Here is a 24,731-nt window from a genome sequence, read left to right as displayed (position 1 = left end):
GATTGGACAATATGGGGACGCTACCATCTGGATGAAACACCGCGGGGGTGTCCCCACGCTATCCTTTTCTATGCGACACACGACGCAAAAATGCACCGTGTGACTGAAATATTTGAGCAAATTACGTGATTTATGTGCAATACGATGACAAGAGAACTAGTGCATTTCGGCCATTTGGCGATTTATAGTTTGCTCCGTGGAACGGTGCACCCCCTCCACCTCCTCTCAGCCAGTTGCGCTCCTGTGGATTTGTACAATGAACCTGGGCAACCTGCGTGCGCTCTGCTCCCCGTTTAATTTAGGAGGATATTTAACGAATGTCAGCCGTAGTTAACAAACTTAACAGTAGGCCTATAGTCATTATATTCATGTTAAAATGAGTCCTAATGCAACCAAGAATTAATAATTTCACACAAGGAGACGATGGTGAGCGGAGGATAGTTCCAACTTTTGGGAACAAGCTTTGTTTTGTTCTTCCCCTCAAGGCGCACGCAAGACGCAACGCATTTGGTGAGTGCCATTCCTTTATCGTTATTGCGCACATGTAATCCGTTTAAAACATAATTTATTACCATAGAGTTATAAAATATTTATTAGTCATTTTACGGCAGTATGTGTCGTTTGTCGGCAAAAGCAGATATCCAAGTTATAAAGCCACGTTCCGCGACGCTTTATGGCTTGGAGATTTTCTCTTGTCGGCGAGCGACAACCCCGTCGCTTATAATAGGCTACACACTCCACAGGTGTAGGCTATTAAATGCATGTATCCATAATGACATTGATTTTAGAATATGAATTATCTAGACGTAATGGGAAGAATGAATGGCGTTTATTCTTTGTTTATTCTTCTACGTCATTGACACAGAAATTAAGAACAACAACATCGCAACAGTGACAGTAGGCTAATCTAATGCATAGCCTACATATTGTCAAAGTGTAATGCAACTGTAGGCTATTAGATAAAGGCTCGGTGCATTTGGTTGCTATATATGCTGTCGTCTCTCGGTTTGGGGCTTATTGACCGAATATGCATGTGTAACACATGGGCTAGCTATTTATTATTGTTATTAACGTATTGGCCTAATGCAACTATTCAGTCAAGGGTGGATGAAATTTGTTATAGCTTAAAAAGCTAGATGTGGTGTAGGCTATAGAACTGTGGCAAATACAGTAGCCTACAGGCGTTGGCAAATAGGTGTTTTTATTTTATTTGAATGGCAACATATTACAGCCGCATATTACCCACAAAGTGGTGGACAGTGTATAGGCCTATTCAAAAGTACACATTACAAAGTACATTTTCTTAATTCACTTTTTTCCAGAAATCAAAAAGTAGGCTACAATATTTATATTTGAAATGTAGCAGAGTGAAAGTCATGAGCTTGCTAGTCTCTCCAGAGTCCAGATCACTGTGACTAACGTCCTTTATTTGCCGAAGGGTTCTCAGATTGTGAGCTTTAAAACAAAAGTAGGCCTACCCTCCAAAAATGTACAGCTATGCATGGTGTCCACCATGCCCCCATAACGTAGACTGTAGAGTAGACTGAGCCTTTCTGTCTGACTGCACCACGTGTTGTTTACATTTCTGACTAATAGTGGTTCTCAACCAGTGGTCCAAGGACCAAATGTGGACCTGTACATTCATTTTCAAGAAGTCTACAACATTACAGAATGTAAAATAATTGTTATTTTGATCAACGTTTGCCTTTAATCTCTCGTATTATGTATCGGTACCACATCAATACAGCATGGAATTGTGGATAAAATCGTATCCAATGATAACAAAATATTCTTCAGTTTTTGGTCTGCACGGCTAAATCTCATCAAATGGTGGTGGTCCGGCCGTGCGGCTCAAATGCCAAATAAATAATGGGCCTTGATATGAAAAGGGTTGAATACCCCTGTAATAAAGAATTCAGTGAAATCTGTCATCATAATGGTCACTAGATGAATCAAAAGTATTGTGTTGCTGATTCCCCCCCCCCCCCCCCCCCCCCCCCGAATACGGGTGACGGGGCAATTGCCCTCTCAGCTGTTACAATTTAATTGCCATAAATGACCTCTCATCATCATCCCGGCCTGGCAAGGCACACATTAGAGGAGGAGAGAGTGGTTCGTTCCATCTGTAGGTCTGTATACACTCTCAAGGGTCAATAGGCTCTATGCACAACAGCCGTATTGGAAAGGAATTAGGCCTCTTTCTTATACTTCCTTATACTCAAGCCCCCACGGAGGCTCTCCAACGTTGAATTAGCACAATTGGTTACACCTGTGAAGGAAGTAAAGAAGAAGCCCAATTTCTTTCTAATGTGGCTGCTGTGCATATAGAGCCTATTTTGGTTCTCATTCGTATGCTCTCTGAGCTAATGTAGATCAGGGTCCCATGCAGCATTCTTTTTAGGTAAGTGATTCTCAACCTTTGCTATTTCAAGGACAGCCCAATTTGATATGATATGCATTAGGGCCGTATGGCTTCGGTCATAAAATTGTTTGCGATATTTGATGCATTTGTATGTTGTCGTGTGTTATTGCTTTTGTTGGCTGTCTGTCTACAAGAATGAATTAAGTGAACTGTCCAAGGTTCTGGATTTGTGTCCTTATGCTACGTACAGCTGGGTTTCCTGTCTTACACTAGACAAGAGGCCCCTTTTCTACAGGGGTTGAACCGGTTTGGTTCTTTCTTCCTGCTTAATATTTAACCAGTTCAGAGTGTTTTCACTCAAAATGAATTGGTTCAGAACCCTAAAAGTTGATTCAGAACGGGAGCCAAAAAATGGCCGCCGGATTACGTGAAAGCACCAAGGTTCCAAGAATCTAGAACGGAACGGAATCCAGATACGGGTACTACCTAATGTGTCCCCTGCCCTGCTCAGGAGGTGGTACTAATCCTGAGTTCTGGTATCAATTTATTACTTTCTAAAATAGCGAAATAGCCAATCTTTAATCTCACAAAAAGTAGTATTGCGATGTGCCGTGAGCAGAAAAAAATAACATTAAGGTTCTGTTAGGTGTCAGGTTATGGAAGGTTCTAGGTTAGGTTTAGCCTGGTGAATCACTCCCCTTTTGAAATCACATTGCATTCAAGGTTCTAAGTTAGGTTTAGCCTGGTTAACCACTCCCCTTGAAATCACATTGCATTCAATGAATGAAATGTGATTTCAAAGGGGGAGTGGTTAACTCTTCGTCTTGGAATAGAGCTGTTTAGTATGTGCCAGTGTTTCATTGACATTCTAGAGTGATTTGGCTCACAGATGGTGCACATACCATCGGCCCTTGAAGTAACCTTGTCTCTCCATGGTTTGCTGAGCAGAAAACACTCCTGGAACCAAAAGAAAGGTGCAACATAGAGCTGTCACGATTATGACATTTTATCTGGTGATTAGTTAGTCATACACATAATTGCACTGACATGTTTAGTAATTGTATACCTTCGAAATATTGTAATAGTGGAAATAGCTGATACCTTTCCACTACTTCTGGAAAACGTTCGAAACGTCTGGAAAATAATTGTGATTATCTAAAATAATTGTGATTAGGCGAATACCGTATGTAATGTATGTGACACTATTCAAAATAGCTTGTAGATCTGCTGAAATAGAAGCTCCCTGTTTTGCTCCCCCCCCCCCACCCCCGGTCTATGTCATAGTGTCCTTGAGCAAGACATTTATCTCTGAACTGCTCCCTGGGTGCTGTATGTATTAATGGCATCCACTGCTCCTAAAACAAACAAGACATATTTAACGTATATATCCAAATGCACAGTGACAAGAAAACACCCCAAAGGAGTGGGGACCAAATTAATTAGTGCATCAATCAAGACGACTGGAGATAGCAAATTTCAATTGCGGAAAATGAGTGCCAGCATCACTCTTCTAGTATTCACTTTATCAGCCTTATGTCTCTTCATCTTACAATTCCATCTCTTAACTAATTTATTGTGGCTAGCTGTTAGCATAAACCCCAGTTCCAGGTGCCACCATGCGCGTTCACTTTAAAAGACGGACGCTACACACACTCGAGTATCATTGGAACAAGCACACACTGTTTACCTTTCGTCAGAAGCTTTTACATGGCGGGAGTACAAAGGCACAAATTAAATCCAAAACAGCTTTCAACTGCTTTACACTGTGATTATATGTTCAATCCCATAGCTGGAGCGGTGGGGTGTTGCCATAGGAACCGGACCAATGTTAAACGCTGCTGTGGGACTCAACCATTATATAGACTAGAGTATACATCGAGTATACAACTATACATTGGGGTCCGTATATATACAGACCTGGGATATGACGTCCCCTAGCGTCGGGGTACTTATATATACGGACATGGGAAAGAAAGAATTAAGGGCGTTTCAGACAAGGAGTGGGTGACACATGTATTGTCTGCGACAGGACTGCTCATGAGGGGTGCGGGATACATAGTGTGGAAAAAAAGATCACTACAATCACTACAGGTCTAGTCGCCCATGGGTGTGTGCATGAACGAGCACGCCAGTCGCGCACAACAATTTCACGGGACCACGCCCGTGAAAATATGCTTGCGTAATCGGCCCTCAACTTCTCCACACATCCAAAATAAACGCAAGCCTCTCATTGAAAATGAATAACTAGGCGTGTCACTCGCTCCCCGTCTGAAAAGGCCTTTAGGCTACAGCATAAATCACTTTGGCTAGGCCTAGAGATGGTAATATATCGTCATAGCTGTTGGGCAGACACCTTGTATCTCAAATGTTCAATGTTTAATATTTGTTTTATCACCTACTTCGTTTTGAGTGTAAAGCAAAAGTAGTAAAAACAGCCGATCTACAAACTCACTTTTCTTCCCATTGGGATGGGAATGGGAAGAAATGGTTTTGAAAATATGAGGTTTCCACACAGACAGCGACTATTTTATATATATATATATATATATATATATATATATATATATATATATATACTGTGTGTATATATATATATATATATATATATATAGCAACAGCTAATGTTACACAAAGGTGTTCCTGTATTGAAAGGTATAATAATAACGTGTTAGGGCTAAATGGATCATGTCACCCATTTTCAACCTGCCTTCATATAATTGGTCTTCACTAATGCTCAAAGTCATACAGTAAGATGACACTACTCACTCAGTTCCTTCCACAGAGCAATGTCATCTGTTTTATCACGCTAATGTCTGAGGATGAGAAAAGCTAATGTTTACAATAAGTTTGAATCCACATCGATGATGCCATTGGTAGGCAGGTTTCTGGACTGTCCATAGCCCTCCTCTGGGACAGTAGACAGAAATGGTGCCATCATAATGTTTAAATAAGTTGACAAGAGTGAGTTACGGACTTACGGTATATAACTTATTTTTATTTAATCTCCATGTCCAAGGACAAACATTTCGGGTATCCAGTCTTCTTCAGTGTGGATAGCCGAAACTTGTGAAATGGGACAAACATAATGAGTACTTTTTCTTTGGTACAATGGTACACAATCATATTTTGATGCCAATACGTTTGTACTTTTACTCAAGTACATTTTGATTACCGGACTTTTACTTGTAACGGAGTATGTCTAAGATACATTGCAGTATTGCTACTTTTACTTAAGTAAAGGAAAAAATGTGTACTTCTTTCCACCACTGGTTGTCTGCACAGCGCTGTGAATCCAGGTCACATCGACTCACGGGTTGTCACATGGAGGGAGATAATGGCGCTGGTCAGTCATTATTGCTCTGTATCGACCGGACCCCATAAACGTCACCAAATCAGTGTTTGTGGCCTTTATCGTGTGACCTATATGGCCCGCTGCCATTTGACCATGCTGCTTTCATCTCTGTCTGCTACCGTTGTGACTCGCAAGAAATGTCACACTCTCTGAGACAGCCAGATGATCAGAATGATAATGGATACAGTGGGGACTGCTCTGGGCGTCAGTTTGTAGCTTTCAGTGTGTGTATGTGTGTGTGTGTGTGTGTGTGTGTGTGTGTGTGTGTGTGTGTGTGTGTGTGTGTGTGTGTGTGTGTGTGTGTGTGTGTGTGTGTGTGTGCGTGCGTGTGTGTGTGTGCGTGTGCGTGTGGGGCAGGCCCGTCTAGAGTTTGAATGGACAGGTATCAGTCAAAAGGGAGACATCAAAGAGGAAGGATGGATGGGAAGGGAATGACAGAAACACACTTAAATTGTTAATCACAATAATTTAAGTGGCAGTTAATCAAAAAATTGGAAAAATTGAATAATCGCGACAGCCCTGCCTAAAACATTGTGTAATTGTGTGTGTGCGTGTGTGCGTGCGTGCGTGCATGCGTGCGTGCATGCGTGCGTGTTCTGTGTTACCCCTAAAATGTTTTTCTTGAGCATCTGAAGAGCTTGTTTAGTTGAGAGCCTGCTATGCCAGAGGAGGAGCAGAAAGCTACAATTATCATTTCAATTTTCAATGGGGACTGTCAATTAGTGTCTGCTTCCCACGGATGGACAGAGCCCAGCGTTGCCAGATTGTGCAAGAGAAACAAGCGCCGGTGACGTCTATGAAAACAAGCCCAAAAGAAAGCTATTAGGCAGCGTGATCACACACACACACACACACACACACACACACACACACACACACACACACACACACACACACACACAGGCGGTCCCCAGAAAACCACTTTAACCCTACATTTTAACAAGATCTTCAGATGGGGGTCCGGCGTGGACTTTATCTCAGTATGCCCTAATATGAATGGCCATTCAGTTTGAGTAGTGTCAGTGTGAGGTTATATCTGCTTGCATTCCGTATGCTGTATGCTGTTTGTAACTATTACAGTGGCAAGACAAAAAGCGTGAATTGAAAGTGTATCACTTTTTTTTTTTTTTTTGCGGCTTACGCCTTTTATTGATTTTTGAAGGGACAGACAGTAGGCTGACAGGAAACGGGAGAGAGATGGGGGGATGACATGCAGTAAAGGCCGTGTCGGGTCCGGGAGTCGAACCCGCGGCACACTGCGACTGGATTACCAGTCCGGTGCCCAGACCGTTACGCTACGGCCTGGGCCTAGTGTATCACTTTTGACTGGTAAAAAAGTCAGGAGGCTTGTAGTATTTTAAATTCCCCAGATAACTAAGCCATAAAACTAATTGTGTTCCCTGGACAGAAATACAAATATACCGTCTCTCTCTCATTTTGGATGGCTATAGGATAATTGGGCTGAGACCAGAATACAGGGCATTGTAAATAATCCAAGCGAGAATAGACCAGATCATTGAAAAAAAAAAAAAATTATAGGTGTTTCTAAGGTGCACAATCAATTTTACTACAATTATTTGACAACTTTAGTTACTAGTAACTTTCTAGATTTTGATTATTATTATAAAATCATACATCAACAACCCTCACAAAAAACATGCAGTAAACCTGGTTCCTCTCCCTGGCCAGCCATGGAGGGGAAAGGAACTGGTCGGAATAACGTGTTCCTTCCACGCTATGTCCGACCGGGGAAACTCCTCCCTGTCAGGTGAAAAGAAGCAGCTTGGACTCCTCATGCATAGAAGGAGGCATGAGGTCAGTCCGCTGCCCCCCAGGTTGGCAGAGGAAGTGTAGCGCCCAGGATTACATTAGATAATTGACACTGACAAAAAATGAGTTGCAAAATCATGGGATAAAAAAAAAAGACCAAACATTACTCGTTTCATAACAGAGCGCACCAGTCTACAGCCTGGGAGCGTCTATTGGGCAACATTCAACGTCATTTCCGGCTAGTCCGTCATCCAAAGTGGTCCAGCTCCATTTTAATGGATGGGATTAAAAATCTTAAAACGTGAATAACTCTTAATCTAAATCAATGATTCCAATTCTAACAAAAGATGGGCCGTTTTTGACGGCCCATCGCGGTCACACCTCCGGTGGTTGTCGATCCTCTCGGGGGTCTTTTGGCTACATGCTATGATATCTAGCACAACCAAGATGGCGTTGTGTCACCTTGAAATGGGCTCTGAAGCTGCAAATCGCTGGGCACACTGATTAATGATTCCAAATGATGCTGGGCGATAAACAGTGTTAACCATCATGTCCACTGACACACAGTAGCAGGTACGTTACACCAGCAATTTCCAAATACTGGGTCAGGTGGCGGGGACCCATTTCTTATGGGTCAGGTGTATATATGCCTTTTTTTTTGTTTTCGTTTCCTACAATAATGTTTATTAATATTTTTATTTCACAAGATTTCACAATATTTCACAATTTTCTAAATAATTTAATACATGTCAACAAATTCTAAGAAATTCCAAATTCCAAAATAAAAAAGGAAATCTCCTTTATTTCGCCTCAAACTAAAAAGTTTCACATCCCACCGCTATGAAAGCCTTTTGATAGAAGGATAGCCCCAGATCAAAAGGGTCGTTCGAAGACAGTGAGAAAAGTGACCGAAAAGAACACCGCGTTCATAGGCCCATGCGTCTCTTCCCTTCGCTCATCAGTGATGAGCCCCTTGTTAATGACACTAATTACTACCTGGGCTATTTATATACCCTTACACCCTGCCTATAATTAAACCACGCTTCCTTCAGTAGTGCCAATGTGTAAAATTGTCTCTGGGATTAAATCATTCCCTCATATTACATTCATATATGAATGCTACTTACTTTTCTCCCCCATGTGCCTGCTATCATTTAGTACCTACTTTATTTAATTTAATAGAAAGCTAGATCTGACATCTGTTGATCTGTGTAAGAGACCTTTCTGAAACCTTTCACTGTCAACGCAGAGATTGTAGATTGTTTTAATGCCACAACATAATAGGGTCCCGAGATTATATCCCTCAAACAGCTGTTCACACCAGTTCTCTGCAACACGAGGCAGAGAGAGCGAGAGAGAGAGATCTCTTCAGAGACATGGAGACAGACACACAGACTTTCTCTCACCTAAGGGTCTCACCATGTGGGAATGAGTGTTTTCAGCACAATGGACAAAGCAAGAAAGGCACAAAAGTGGATGGACAGAGCAAAAGGCACATTAAAAGAAAGATAGAGAGAGACAGACAGAGTGAGAGGTAGACAGACAGAGAGAGGCAGACAGACAGACACATAGTGAAAGATGCAGGCACACGGCCTGCATGGCCTGAAGGAGCCAGATAAGTGCTCTGTGCATGTCATCAGTCTAACAGCATGGGAGCACGTACGTCCGAGACACCCCGAGAGGAGGAGAGAAGTGTCTATCTCTGCAGCTCCTCTATGGAACAAGGTGTAAATTGGGACAGAGGCTGAGAGAGCCAGAGTCTCACAGAGCTATTAGTTCACACAAAGGCAGTAGTGGTTCTCAACCACTTTTTTCTGTATAACGGCCCACTTGCAAATCTTTGAAAGCATTCGCATCCCACCCATCTGACCACTACACGCGGGACAAAGTGGTCAGACGGGCATTCAGAGCGTGTTTATTTTAATGATCAATCAAATGTGTCCTAGGCTAGTTGGGATCAATGGAACTAACGATATTAATATGTTGTTAAAATCGGCCACACAGGTTGAGATAAAAGCACTGACATAGAGCCTCACAGACAGGCTTCACTGTGCAGGCATCACCAGCCTGCACACACCGTGAGCCCATGCCAATGGAAGGTCACCTGGTTTTCATTCCATGCAAGGAAATTCAGCTGTCTAGGAATTTCTAATCTTGCACAGTCTGTGCATGCATGCGTATGTGTACACACACGCGCGCGCGCACGTGCGTGCGACCGTGCGTGTCATCCGCTTGTGTGGAGTATCATCATCATCCCTTAACTCGTAAAGCTGTGTGTGTGTGTGTGTGTGTGTGTGTGTGTGTGTGTGTGTGTGTGTGTGTGTGTGTGTGTGTGTGTGTGTTTGGGGGTGGGGGATTAGGATGGAACAGTGCCTGTGATGACAGGCTGCAGAGGAAATCATGTTTACACAGAGCCTGAGACTCAAATTTGAGGTGAACAAATACATGATGTCAGGAGGGGGATTACATGCTTCTTTTTTCAGACCCCCACCTTCTGTCCCCCCCCCCATCCCTGTGATTAGTTTATTTGACAGAACCCCCCACCTCCAAATAATCCTAAAGCGCAATGTGTACCCTCTGGCTGCTATGGAAACAAGGCCACTGTTACAAGCTATATACTGGATGGATAGAGATATTGAATACTAGAATTTCTCGGCCGCTTTGCGGCCGCTCATCCCAGAGTTACTTTGCCACGCACTATGGGAAGAAGGAAATTGCAGGAGTTGACTCCACATGTAGTAACGGATGGGTTATTAGTTATTATTATGTGTCCTTATTAGTGTAGTGTAGTCAACACGTTATGGCTCATACACACTGCCCGGTATTTCCTCCGATTATGCTGTCGGGGAGCATTTTTGACGCTGGCCGACAAAACCGCGGATCTGACGTTAAGCGGTGCCCAAAAGGTAGATCAGGATCTACCAGTATAGATCACAAAGGCTTTGCAGTTAGACCACATGACATGGCCCTAAAAATATATATAATTTTAATATAAAAAACGATTTTTGCATCTGCCGCTTGAGATGACCTGAGATGACTTGATTGATTGACATCAAAAAGGGCCTGTCAGCTCAAACACACAATGCAATACTTGTTGTTGCGTACAATCATCAGTAGCAAAGTCAAATACCAAAAATAAAAACCCTACCATTTCCATTCCCCCCCCTCTATTTCCCATTCCATGTGCGTTTGTCTTATAGTTAGTTCTCTGGCCTCACACACACACACACACACACACACACACACACACACACACACACACACACACACACACACAGTATTGGCAACAAATTGCAAAGTACAGTATAGTTGAAAATAGCAGATCTACCAGCTCACAATGCATAATCATGTAACATATTCTGTTTCTCACACACACACACACACACACACACACACACACACACACACACACAGAATTGACATCAAAATGTACTTTACAGTTGAAAATAGCAGATCTCCAAACTCATGATGCAGCAACACAAACGTCCAACATAGATAAAAGTAATTACTCACCTACTGCTGCAGGTCCATAAATAATCCCAGTGTTGTTCAAGATGCATAATAATGATTGTCGCGTGGTTTAGCGACGACTACCACAGTCCACATACCACTATGAGAGGAGAACGACACACACGTGCGACTACACACACACACATGTGCGATACCGCACGCAGCGCACGCAGCATTGATGTGTGTTGCTACGAAGCAGCATTGTGTTGCTACATGCGATACCGCACGCACGCAGCATTGTGTTGCTACCTTAGAGTATATACTCTAAGGTTCCCTGGTATAGATGATTATATATATATATATTCATTCCGTGGTTAAATCCCTGTAGGCTACCCACATATTGGTAGCCTATATTAGCCCAATATTGGCGTTATGCATTTCACTTGAATAATGTTGTGTGTGCACGTGTGGAGAAAGACAGTTATTTAATGAAACCTAAGATTATAACGTCCTGTCTCGCGCCGTGTATAGGCTGCACGGCTATTCCTGTGTGTGTGTGTGTGTGTGTGTGTGCGTGCGTGCGTGCGTGCGTGGCGAGAGAGAGAGATCGTGGCTTCCAGGCGTGTGTGTGCGTGTGTGTGTGCGCAATGAAATGTACTCGGCAGTATGGCTGGCAGGTGAAATGGCGAATTCGAACGGCGTAATTGTAATAGTTTGGAATAAACCAAAATCAGTCAAAGAACAATATTTATGTAACTAAGAGATTCGCTGAGAGAGCGATATTTAATATACAGAGATTTAAATCGTGAGGCGAAAGTTCCTTCCTTGTATTTTTCTCCTGCGGGCTGCGGAGTCCGGACAGTGGACAGGACTGTCAGGGAGACTCGGAGATCAGAGCAGCACAGGCTGAGAGGCAGAGCTCGTAGCCAATGAAAAGACGGAGTAGTAGTTGCCAGGTTCGCGAATTGTAAGCGAGTCGTAGTGTGTGTTGAATGGCATTTGAATGGCATTTGTGGGCTTGTGAATGAATTTTCTCACATGTAATTTGTGCTCACTTGCATAGACCTGGCGAATTTAGCGTGGCGAAAGGGCAACAGTGATCCGGGGGTGTGGGTGCTTCGGGCGATAATGTTTGTAGTAAACAAATGCATTGGCGGCGTGAGTGTGGACGGGAGGCATTTTTGGTGGCAGTGCCAGTGCCAGTGTTTGGCGGGTGGTGTCGAGTTTTGCCGTTCGGCGCGATAGGAGGAGATAGCGTTGCAACACTGCGAAGAGTAACTGTGTGACGTCACTGCCGTGTGAGTGTGTGTGGGTGTAGTGTGTAAGATGGTGTTGTGGGTGTTGCAATAGCGACGTAGCTGTTGTGGCTTTGGGTTTCTTGCCATGTGTTGGGTACAACTTTACAACTATTAAATTAGATGTTAATTGACAGTTGAGAAGTGTTTATTGACTTAAATGTAACTCATTGACCGCCATCTAGTGGCTTAGAGTGGCGCCATACATTATATCTCAATGAGCGAGGCTCTTAAATTGAAAGCCGTTTTGGCCGGGGTCAGGAATTAAAAATCCGCTATTCAACATGTCTCGCGATTGTCATTTAATCCACCCAAAACATAATTTTTGTAAAGCCAGCCGGGCGGCGTGCCACAGGTTCGACTCCCGAGCCCGACACCCTTTCCTGTTTAATTACTGTACCCTATCAATAAAGGCAAAATGCCAAAAAAAATATCTTAAACAAAAAGAGAAGAATCCGAGATATTAGCATTTAAAAAGCTGCATAAGCCAGCGAATTTTCCCTTTCAATTTTTTTTGTTTTGTTTAGGAGTGTTATGAGGGCAAACTGGACGCAGTTGACAGTTGAAAATAGGTGTCAAAAGGCACACTTGGTGGTCCCTATAGAGCGTCGCAGTCCCGCCCCCTCGAGAGACACGGAAAATAATCCCCCGTTCATTTTCCTCATAGACTTTTCAAAAAGTATTTATTTAAAGACGTTTATGCCGCGGACAATCACAAAGCCAACTCTTGTCGTGACAAATCATGACAATATAAACACAATGTTTTGGGCCGAACAAAAAATTTGAAAGAAGAAAAAAACGGCAGGTTACAACAGTATTTTTGTTGTTTTTCTTCTTCGTAATTATTGGTCCAAAATATTGTGTTTGTTGTGACTCGAGTTGGCTTCATAAGACGCTTAAAAGGTCTTTAAATAAATACTTTTTGAAATGTCTATGGGGAAAATACATTGGGAATTATTTCCTGGGCCTGGCGTCGTCATGAAAGGGGGTGGGACTGCGACGCTCTATTTTGGGTATGGGTTATTTATTCATTTATCTTTTTATAATTTTTATCACACGATTTTGCAACCCATTTCTTTCACCCAGTGTCAGTTATCTAATGTAATCCTGGGCGCTACACTTCCTCTGCCAACCTGGGGGGGCAGCGGAGTGACCTCATTCCTTCTATGCATGAGGAGTCCAAGCTGCTTCTTTTCACCTGACAGGGGAGAGTTTCCCTGACCGGACGTAGCGTGTGGAAGGAACACGTTATTCTGACCAGTTCCTTTCCCCGCCATCAGGCGCCCCGGCTGGCCAGGGGAAGGTAGTTTAGAGACCAGGATTTCTGCATGTTTTTTGTGAGGGTACCCTAGGCCTAGGGGACATGGGGAGAACATGCAAACTCCACACAGGTATGGGTTATATGTAACCCAGGTTTATAATTGTATGTCTGTATTTGTATCTCTGTATTTGGAGGTCTAAAACCATCATCAGTATCAGTGTTAATATAATGCTTTGTAATGAGGAGTAAAATGGTAAAAATGTTTGTAGAAGAAGGGATACAGACCTGCCACAGCCAATGATGTGCACCTAACTGACTGAGACAAAAGTGCTGTGCTTTATACTAGGGTGTGGTGCTGAATTGCTGATTCCAAACTGGTGTGACTGAGTGAGGGAGTGATCAGTGTGATGAGCTGTGAACTGATGCAGAGATGGTACCGTGACCATACAAATGCATGCGTACTGATGCAGAGATGGTACCGTGACCATACAAATGCATGTGAACTGATGCAGAGATGGTACCATGACCATACAAATGCATGCGTACTGATGCAGAGATGGTACCGTGACCATACAAATGCATGCATACTGATGCAGAGATGGTACCGTGACCATACAAATGCATGCGTACTGATGCAGAGATGGTACCGTGACCATACAAATGCATGCGTACTGATGCAGAGATGGTACCGTGACCATACAAATGCATGCGTACTGATGCAGAGATGGTACCGTGACCATACAAATGCATGCATACTGATGCAGAGATGGTACCGTGACCATACAAATGCATGCGTACTGATGCAGAGATGGTACCGTGACCATACAAATGCATGCGTACTGATGCAGAGATGGTACCGTGACCATACAAATGCATGCATACTGATGCAGAGATGGTACCGTGACCATACAAATGCATGCGTACTGATGCAGAGATGGTACCGTGACCATACAAATGCATGCATACTGATGCAGAGATGGTACCGTGACCATACAAATGCATGCGTACTGATGCAGAGATGGTACCGTGACCATACAAATGCATGCATACTGATGCAGAGATGGTACCGTGACCATACAAATGCATGCATACTGATGCAGAGATGGTACCGTGACCATACAAATGCATGCGTACTGATGCAGAGATGGTACCGTGACCATACAAATGCATGCGTACTGATGCAGAGATGGTACCGTGACCATACAAATGCATGCGTACTGATGCAGAGATGGTACCGTGACCATACAAATGCATGCATACTGTTACTGATGCAGATGGTACCGTGACCATGCAAATACAGAGATACAAATACAGACATACAATTATAAACCTGGGTTACATATAGGTTAAAAATCTCCAAATATTTTCACAAACTTTCAAAGATAGTAGGAAACATCAGATCTGAACACTTGCACCGGATAATTTCACAATATTATCAGGACAGCAGTGACAGGGCGTTTCTGTATAAAGATAGGTAGGGTGCCTTTAGATTGAGGTGTTTCAATATGCATTGGCAATGCTATCTTCTGTCGAAAACTATTCACACAGCGGCCATCTTGCTCTCACGTCATATTTGCGGATTTGAGAGGAAATGCCACCCTGTGTGTGTGTGTGTGTGTGTGTGTGTGTGTGTGTGTGTGTGTGTGCGTGCGTGCGTGCGTGCGTGCGTGAGTGCGTGCGTGCGTGCGTGCAGGAACACTGATGACTGTTATCTCCTGCCTTATCGAGCAAAGGGAACAGAAATGAGTCTTTGCTCGACAACAACACACAAAAAACTCACGTTTGCCCGCCAGAGGTGTATTTCCTTCTCATTGTCATGGCAACAGCGGTTCGCTGTGTGCGCACGTGTGTGAGATACTGTGTGGCAGGTGATGTAATTGTGTCTGTCACTGTTGTGGCCATGAGCGGACCATAAGATCGTACACACACACACACACACACACACACACACACACACACACACAGTCTTGCGCACGCACGCACGCACGCACACACACACACACACACACACACACACACACACACACACACACACACACACACACACACACACACACACACACGCCCACACACACACTACAGAAAAGATTTATGGTTGAAATGGGTGCTGTGTGTCTGTCTGATCTCATGGTCAGTGTGTGTGTGTGTGTGTGTGTGTGTGTGTGTGTGTGTGTGTGTGTGTGTGTACATGCGTGCGCATGCGTGCGTGTGTGTCCAGGGGTAATCAACATAGATATAAATAGCATTCAGAAAGGGAGACAAAGGGAGCCATTGGTGGTCCTGCAGATGAAATTCACTTTTCAGCTTCATCCAGATGGTTAGCTCCTGGGGTCTAGCAGTTAGTGATGGTAAAATGCCTTTTTTCTTTCTTTCTTTTTCTTTCTTTTTTAACATTTTTATCCCACGATTTTGCAACCCATTTTTTCACCCAGTGTCAATTATCTATCTGACTTTAGAGCTCTCTTTCTCTACCTATAACTTGTGTGTATGTGTGACATTGTGAGGACCATTTACCTGAAGATAAATGGTTGTTTTATGGTCAAAGATATTTTTGGGGTTGGTTTAAATTCTGAAAAGATTCTGGTTGGGATTAGGTTCGGAGTTTTGCCTGATTTATACTTAGTAGAGTGCCACGACGATGTTATAAGTATAATTACACTCACGTACAATTTTAATAGGTCTACAGGACTTTTACTTGTAACACAAGTAATTGTATTTTATTGCTACCTTTATTGAAGTAATTTTCTTATAGAAATTTGTACGGGAAATAGTGAAAATGGCAATCATAAAATTGCTGTCAAATGTCATTGCTGTAAAATGCTAATGTCCTCACAAGTTTAATAATACAAATACACTGCAACGGAAAACAAAAACACTGACACCTCTTACTGTTTTTCTATGTCCTATTGACCATCTGGTTCATAAGGCGTGTAAAGCTGATTTGCATTCCTGTGTCAGTGTGTGTGTGTGTGTGTGTGTGTGTGGGGGGGGGGTTGTGTGCACGTGCGTGTGTGCATGTGCGTGTGTGTGTAATACATTTTCTCATTAATGAAATGTGTGTGTGTGTGTGCGTGTGCGTGTGCGTGTGCGTGTGCGTGTGCGTGTGCGTGTGCGTGTGCGTGTGTGTGTGTGTGTGTGTGCGTGTGCGTGTGTCCTCTCTCAGCCTGGTGATTGGTTCCTGACATGACCGAGGTGCAGCAGCAGGAGCCTGTGCTGGACTTTGCAGCGTCCGAGCGCGCAGGTCGAAGGAACGCCCTGCCAGACATCCTGGGCTCCCCGGCAGGGGTCAACCCCACAGACCTGCCCCTCAAACTGGCCGAGCTCAACCTCAAAGGTACAGCGTGGTCTTTGTACAGTGGTCTGCTCACCACTCACTAGGTAGATTATGCACTAGACATACAAGCTATCAACGCACTGCATCATGGCTGTCGACAGCTTGTAGATCTGTTCTTTTGAGAGGAACTGTACTTCAGTGCAGTGGTTCTCTTTTCAGGCTGCAACCCTCCAAATTTTGGAGGGTCATCAAAAATGATTGTTTTGGAGTCCAAAACAATCATTTCTTATTTTGAACTGAGGATCTCGCACCTTGGATTTGTAGGAGACTACGAGTTGAGGCATTACATTTAGTTTGACTCGGTTCCACAGACCACAGATAGAAAATAAATTGTGAAAATAGATTAAAAAAATACTGTAACAGCTATTTCCGCTTTGTTTTATGTATGAATATTTTTCAACATGGACACGATTATGACAAAATAATTGCAATTGCCTCAAATAATTGCGATTAAATGATTATGTAATAATTGTGACAGGCCTACTGACAATCTTGTTCTGAAAATCTGCTCAAGATAGGGGGACACAACAGGATCTACGATGTGGTTCAACATTCTGGCTACTTTTTGATTTTGTTTATGTACAGATGGTCCCGAATCGGGAGCCCAGTCCCCCACCACGACAGCAGAGGGCCCCCCAGCTCCGCCGAAGAGCTCGGACGACACCACAGGATCCTAGGGACGCCTTTACACACCTTCGGGTAGGAAGAAGAAGATGACCCGAGAAGAACTGTACTGAAGAGAGAGAACGGAAAGGCAATCTTCGACAGACTGTTGGTGTGTGTATGTGTGTGTGCCTAGCTACCGGCGGCCATGTTTGAAGCACAGCAGCTGTCGAAGGACAGTGATTGACAGAGGGGAGCTAAACTGCAAGAGTGCGGTGTCGGGGTATAATGCAGTGGTTCTCAAAGTGGGTGGCGTGGCGCCTGGGTGGCCAGGGTTGTTGCTGCAGAATACTTTGATAATATTCGGAATAACGGACCCGAAAATAAATAAATAAACTTGCAACTTGCAAACTGCTATTTTGGTGATTGTTCCCCCCCAGAATAGGGATGTTGGGGTTCAATTGGTTTAATGTAAAGTGTAAAGTTATTTGGCATAATGGAAACGGATAGTCTCCCAAGTTGTCCTAGTGACATACTCTGTCTTAGCGGGAAGGATAAACGTTTTTTTACGTAAATATGACATAAATGCATCGTGCCATGAAGCAACAATGTAATTCGGGGGTGCCCCGGATGAAAAAAGTTATTTAGGTCACCTGAGCCAAACGAGTTTGAGAATCACTGGTTTAATGGACCGATGGATCGCCACCTGCCCTCTACCCTACGGTGACAAACAGAGGGACAATGCCTGGAGCATAGGGCTGGGTGATATATCAGTATTATATCGATGTATGACACTAGAGATATACTGTTGGAGATCATTATATGGCAAGTGTGTTGTTGTCCTTTTCTGGTGTAAGTCGCTTCAAGCCTTAATGTATCATTTGAAAAATGGTCAAACATCTTGTAGGAAATAGCACCCGATCTAAAAGCTTGTTTAAAAGCAGCCAATCGAAAAGCTCACAACGTGTCACAATGCTTTCAGGCTTTATTTTAATTTTAATTTTGTTCCATTTGTACACTCTCAGAGTTAAATTAACTTTGATTTTACAATATAAATTGGGGTCTCAGAGATAAAAAAAATGCCTTTAAAATAGGGGTCTGTATGCCTAATGCATGTCAAACTGGGGGTCCTTGAAATTAAATGGGTTGAGAATCACTGCTAGAGCCGTAAAAATCTTCACTTATGGGGGTCCTTGGCATATTTTCAAATGGCTCATTACTGTGAATTTGGGGGTCCTGGACCTTTGACATGAAAAAGTTTGGGAACCACTGCTCTATGCCGTCTTGTGGTAAAGCATGAATCGGGCTTAGATGTTTGGCAGCAGTTTATTGGGTTGGGTAGTTTATAAAATGTGTCCCAAAACTGAGTCCACACAACAGCATCACCTGATGAAGGCCATGATGTTGGGCCGAAACATTGTGCTGCTTTGTAAAATATTCGGGTTCGGTAGTTAACCTTGTTGTGGTTATAGTTTCTCTGTTGAGAATCCAATGACAATGTCCTCATAACATTGTGCTGTGAAACAGTTCTCAAAGTCACTGTTTTATAGCACTAGAGACTGGCCAATATGTAACATCACATTTGGTCTTTACCACTTAAACCCCAGCATCCGTATTGTGGGGAAAGCTTTCACAGAAAATAACTGATTTACAAGCTCACAATGTGTTGCGGTGCGACGCATTGTGAGCTTGTAGATCGGCTATTTTCAAATGGCCAACATTTATATAGGGCTGAAGTGGTATGTTTTTTTTTCATAATAATCAAAATCTACAAAGTAACTAGTCACTTAAGTTTTCAATGGATTCTACTCCACTACATTTGAGAGGCAAATGGAGTAGAAGTAAAAGTACTGAAACTTTGACATACTCAAGTATAGTAGAAATACCTCAAATTTGTACTTATGTACAGTACTTGAGTAAATGTACTTAGTTACTTTCCACCCCTGCAAACATATAGACGACTTGACAGACGACGTCACACTGATAAGCACCAGCATGCGTATGCAGGCTGGCAGCACAAGAACCCCACCTCTCATAAGATGCAATGGAAAAGTTCTAACTGCATTCACGTGTAAAAAAAAAAAAGAAAAGAAACCCCAGTCACCCGTGCGCCCAGTCCCAATGTTTGTAAACAAATAATTGGTCTATAGGTTTTAAGCGGTTAATCGCTAGTAGCAGAAGACCTGTGTGACATTATATTTGAGAGTCCTGGACTCCTGGGCCACAGATGGTGCAATGCCAGCTTTTGTAAATGTACTGTTTAGATTCTTTGCCATAAGACTGTTTCAATAATAATAATCCTGAACACTGAACAGGGATTTGATTAATCTTTAAGGTGTCTGTGCTGTGCAATCTTTTTATTTTCTTTCTTTGCAAGACAACAGTAGGCCTACAGCCAGAATAGCACTGTTCAGAATATCTTTATACATTCAGATACAGTACCACACTACATGTTTATATTGATTGTACACATGTGCACATTGATGAGCAATTACAAACATTCTGTGACCATTAAAATGCTGCCTGTATCTGATATTTATATTTGTGTTAACCCATTTAAACCTGAGGACGCATCTGTATCACCTTATAGCTTTTAACCATTTTTTATGACAGTTTTTCATATATATTTCAGGGATATGTTTCACTTTCAAATAAAATATACACAAAATAAATGAAAAAAGTTATGGAAAAATCTTATCTTATTTTATTTTAAAGTGAAATATCCCTTTAACAAAGTCAGCCCTGGCCCTCTGGTCAAAAATGTATCTCTCCCCTGATGAAGGCGATGAGAAGAAATGTTTTTATTTGTGAACCGCCAATATCTTCTTAAGATACAGCACCTTATGATTTGATATGCTGCAGCTGCAGTCTAACATAATAGTAACATCTAAGTTGGCTTTTAACATTAGCCTATGCCAACTGCAGACTGGGCATGCTAATGGCGATCCTCTCACACTGCCATTGTGTGCCATCGATGGTTTTCCTATGCTGAGTGAATGCTGGCCTACCACTGTTTCCCAAACGGTGGGGTCGGGACGCATTTGTGGGTCACGGACACGTTTATGTATGTGTCCGAATTCCTACATTTAGTTTTTATTATGATGATTTTTTTTTTCAGTATTTGACTAATTTCATGAAGAAATAATAATAATACAAAATACATAAATTCAAAAACAAATGTTTAAGAACTAGTGAAAATTTGTGCTGTGTTGTCAGCTTGTAGATCTGCTATTTTTACTAGCTAGGGTCCTTGGCAAACTTATTAAAGGAGAATTCCAACCTTTTTAACATGTGGGTCTTTTGTCGCTGTTAATTCTTCATTCCTCAGAAGCTACGGATCAATTTAAGGATTACATGCACAATCAACCTAAATTATGAGATCCAGTGATTCAGAGGTGATTGGCGTGTTTTGAGACATGTCAGACTTCAATAAGTGTCATGAATAGGCACTGGCAGACATATTTCAATAAAGGAAACAATCAAACAAATATATTGAAGAAATGTTCTTTTCACTGACCATAATACTGAAATGATACTGAAAATGATACCATGATACTGAAATAATATACTGACCATTATACTGTCCCTTTCTTTCTTTCTTTTAACGATGTGGAGTAGAAGTATAAATCATTGAAAAAGTAAAGTAAAATTACTTGAGTAAATGTATAAAGTTTCACCACTGCCAAAAGGTGCGATGATGCACCTGCTCTCATTTTATAAAGATATTGTATAGAACATAACGGGGGCACGGTGGCACCTCACAGCTAGAAGGTCCTGGGTTCGATTCCCGCTCGGGGCGCTGTGGGTGCTGGCGGCGTGTTTCCTCCTCCGCGTCATCAGTGCCCATACCCGAAGGCGGGGTTGGCGAAAGGGCCTTTCTGTGTGGAGTTTGCATGTTCTCCACGTGTCCCCTAGGGTAGGTACCCTCACAAAAACAAGCAGTAATCCTGGTCTCTAAACTGCCTCCCCCTGGCCAGCCGGGGCGCCTGATGGAGGGGAAAGGAACTGGTTGGAATAACGTGTTCCTTCCACGCGCTATGTCCAACCAGGGAAACTCCCCCCTGTCAGGTGTAAAGGAGCAACTTGGACACTCAAGCATGAAGGAAGCATGAGTTAAGTCCGCTGCTCTGGACCCTAGGTTGGCGGAGGGTGTGTAGAGCCCAGGATCACATCACAGGATGATTGACACAGGGGTGAAAATGGGTTACAAAATCGTGGGACAAAAAAAAAAAAAAGATATTGTATAGAATATAAAGTTTGAATTGAATTGAATTATATAGAGCATGGGTCTTCAACAGGGGGTCTAGCTGGGACCCCTATAGGGGGACCAGGGGGTCCTCAGAGTTACTACAGGGGGTCACAAAATATATTTTTGTGAAAGGAAGTTCTGTTTTTGTTTCTACATTAACCACTTGAACCTTTATAGCGTCCCTATTTTAATTCTGGGGAAATGTAAAAAAATAAATAAATCTACAAGACAACGAGTCACATTGCAGCTGTTGTGAGCTTGTAGATCGGCAATTTTTTGTGAAAGGGCTTGGTGTGTAGAGGCGGAAAAGAGACAGAGCTAAAGGTCAAGTTTACTATAGCTATTACTAGTTTACTGTAGTCAAGGAAGGAAGTGAGCCCAGTGTCCATGACATCACATTGGACACTGCTAAAATAAAAAATATCTAAAACCACATATTACACATGAAGACCCCAGGAAAGTGTCCCTTTAATAGAAACGATTATAGTTTGACAGACAGACCGTGGACATTTTGTTCTCATGCCTAATTTGTTACTTAGGTTTGTTACTATATAGTTTCAATGTAGGCTACAGAATTATTATTTTAATTACTGAGGCACTACACTCTATTGAGGCATGTATATTTACATTCAGAATCCATATCACAATAAAAAACAACATCATTATTGTGACTATCCAGAGTGACTATTAGTCACTCTGGATAAGACTAAATGCTGTATGCTAAATGCATACATTGTAATTTATTTCCACAACACTGGAACGTTCCAGAAGAATGACGCTGCAGTTTCTCTAACTGAACACCAGGTGGAGAGATTTACTCAGTTTTCCTTTATGGCAAAAACCATGCCGTCATGCTGTCTGGTCTGTCTGGAGGAGCATCTCTTTGTTTTGTCTGGCACACAGAAAAAATAAATAACCACACCTGTGACACAAATACCACGCTGACATCCATGTTATGATGTATATTTCAAATAATACATCATATTTCAAATAATAATTGGAGATTTGATATCCTTGTGTGTAGGATCAAGCGTGTGATCGTGTTCACATGGACACACCCAGACAGTGCTAGCTAGAAGAGATAACAGCTGGTTCTCAAAGTGAGCTTCTGGCTAGCAGAGGGGAACACTTTATTTTAAACCATTTTTAAAATATATATCTATAAGCTCAGAATGCGTTGCGAATGCATCACGTTCTTGTAGATCTGCTATTTTTGAAAAATGTTCGAGAAATATAAATAACAACAATGTCGGATGGGGATCCAGCAGACGAATATGTGGGGGTCATTGACATGAAAATGTTTGATTAAGACTCAACTGATTAACACGGCTAATCCTAATCTTGCGTTAAATCCTCCCCACAATAATTATTGCACTGTGTAAAGGCTATACAAGCTCGATAATGACTCAAATTTAAATTGAAAAACAAGAGCATCAAACAAAAGCAAAAACAAGAGCAGTTCAGAGTGTCTGTCTGTCTGACCGACCGACCGACCGACTGGCTGGTTGACTGGCCACAATATGGTCAATCAAATATCCAAACAAACAATTAGAATGATAATATGAACTCTGTATCACCATTTTATATCCATTATGGGGTCACAGAGATAATATAGGCTACTTCGATGATCAAATGGGGGTCCGTGGCCTAATTGAAGCATATCGATAAAATCTCGTTGGGGGGGGGAGGGGGGTATTAATATTACAACTCTCAGTCTCCACCTCCAATCTTCAGCCCTCCTATTGAGCTACACCACTGCACCGTTGCTACGTAACTTGTTGCTAGGGCGACGCAGCCTTGAGAGAAAGCTCAAAGCCTCAAAGTGTGTGTGTGTGTGTGTGTGTGTGTGTGTGTGTGTGTGCGCGCGCACGATCGTGTACTTTTCCACTCTGAGGAAAACATGTGACAAAATCATTTTAAGAAAGGATTTTGCCAAACCCAAGTTTCCACAAATCTTTTGTTGACACAATGAGAAGAGAGAGAAGATGAAAATGTCAAAAACGTCACAAATATATACAAGCCTTGTAGATCTGCTATTGTCTTGCTATTTTGTGTGTGAAATTGTAGCAAGACAAAGTAGGGGATAATTTATGAAAAAACCTGAAAAGACAGTTGAATTATGCAGATACAAGTCTTCTGCCCCACAGTAACGATAAACAATGCCGTGGGCTTGCAGGCCTGGCATCTTGCAGTCTGTGCGAAAAGTGGTACTGAAATATGACATATGATACTTTTACTTATTTGAGTTCATATTTCAATGCTTTATACTTCTATACTCCACTACATTGCAGAAAAATATTGTACTTTTTACCTTGCTGCAATAGTTAGGCTGTTCGAAAGTATGAAATTCGCTATTCTGCATAACTGAGTATTATGAGTAGCCTATATTGTGGTACTTTTACTGAAAGCTTGATTGATTGATTGATTGATTCCTTTATTAACATCATTATTAACACAGGTAGACGTAGTACAGTCAAAGGTTATGCTAAAAGGATAACGGAATCATGATGAGATGAAAGCATGTATGACTATTTCCAGGTCTGCAGAGGATATCAGGGTCAAAGAATAAGCTATACGCACAGGTTGCGAGCTGCTTGTATGACGTTTGAAGCTAAGGTGCCATGCCATGTTCAGAATTGAATGAGTGGGTGGAGTTTGGGGAGCCGAATATGATGATTTCTGATTTTGCTTCGTTGTTGTTCCAATTCTTGATATCGGAAAGACATGCAAGAAGGCAGGGGTATGTTTCCCACAGGGTTTAGAGGGATGTACACTACAGCCATGTTGTTAGTGTACCTCTGAAACTGGATGCCATGGTTCCGAATAATATTGCCACATGTTAGGGGGACCCCCCCCCCCCCCAATTACCACGGAAATTACCACTGCGTTGCAGAGTTGAGATAAAAAAAGGCATCAAATTGAACAGTCACCAGTCGCATTTAATAGAAGGGTTTGGCTAGGATTCTTTCCTCTGAAAGAGAACTTCATCCACCATTGATTGCAGTCTAAAAGCAAACATTGTTCTATAGAGACACACATGATGACATGCAGACAC

The 24,731-nt window shown here is 42.4% G+C and overlaps 1 protein-coding gene across 1 annotated transcript; it reads left to right on the top strand.

Moving 5' to 3' along the window:
• Positions 1-430: 430 nt before the first annotated feature.
• On the top strand, positions 431-17,501 carry pkib (protein kinase (cAMP-dependent, catalytic) inhibitor beta; the record flags this gene model as incomplete). The annotated part of the gene is made up of 3 exons (XM_083785049.1): positions 431-510; positions 16,654-16,824; positions 17,410-17,501. The coding sequence occupies exons 2-3, from the start codon at positions 16,674-16,676 to the stop codon at positions 17,499-17,501; spliced, it is 243 nt and encodes an 80-aa protein (XP_083641175.1). The 5' UTR covers positions 431-510; positions 16,654-16,673.
• Positions 17,502-24,731: the final 7,230 nt, after the last annotated feature.

The sequence above is a fragment of the Protomyctophum parallelum genome, assembly GCF_964188405.1.
Source record: "Protomyctophum parallelum genome assembly, chromosome: 1".
Lineage (NCBI taxonomy): Eukaryota > Metazoa > Chordata > Actinopteri > Myctophiformes > Myctophidae > Protomyctophum > Protomyctophum parallelum.
The sequence above is the reverse complement of the archived record's forward strand: the minus strand, read 5'-3'. Positions and strand labels throughout refer to the sequence as shown.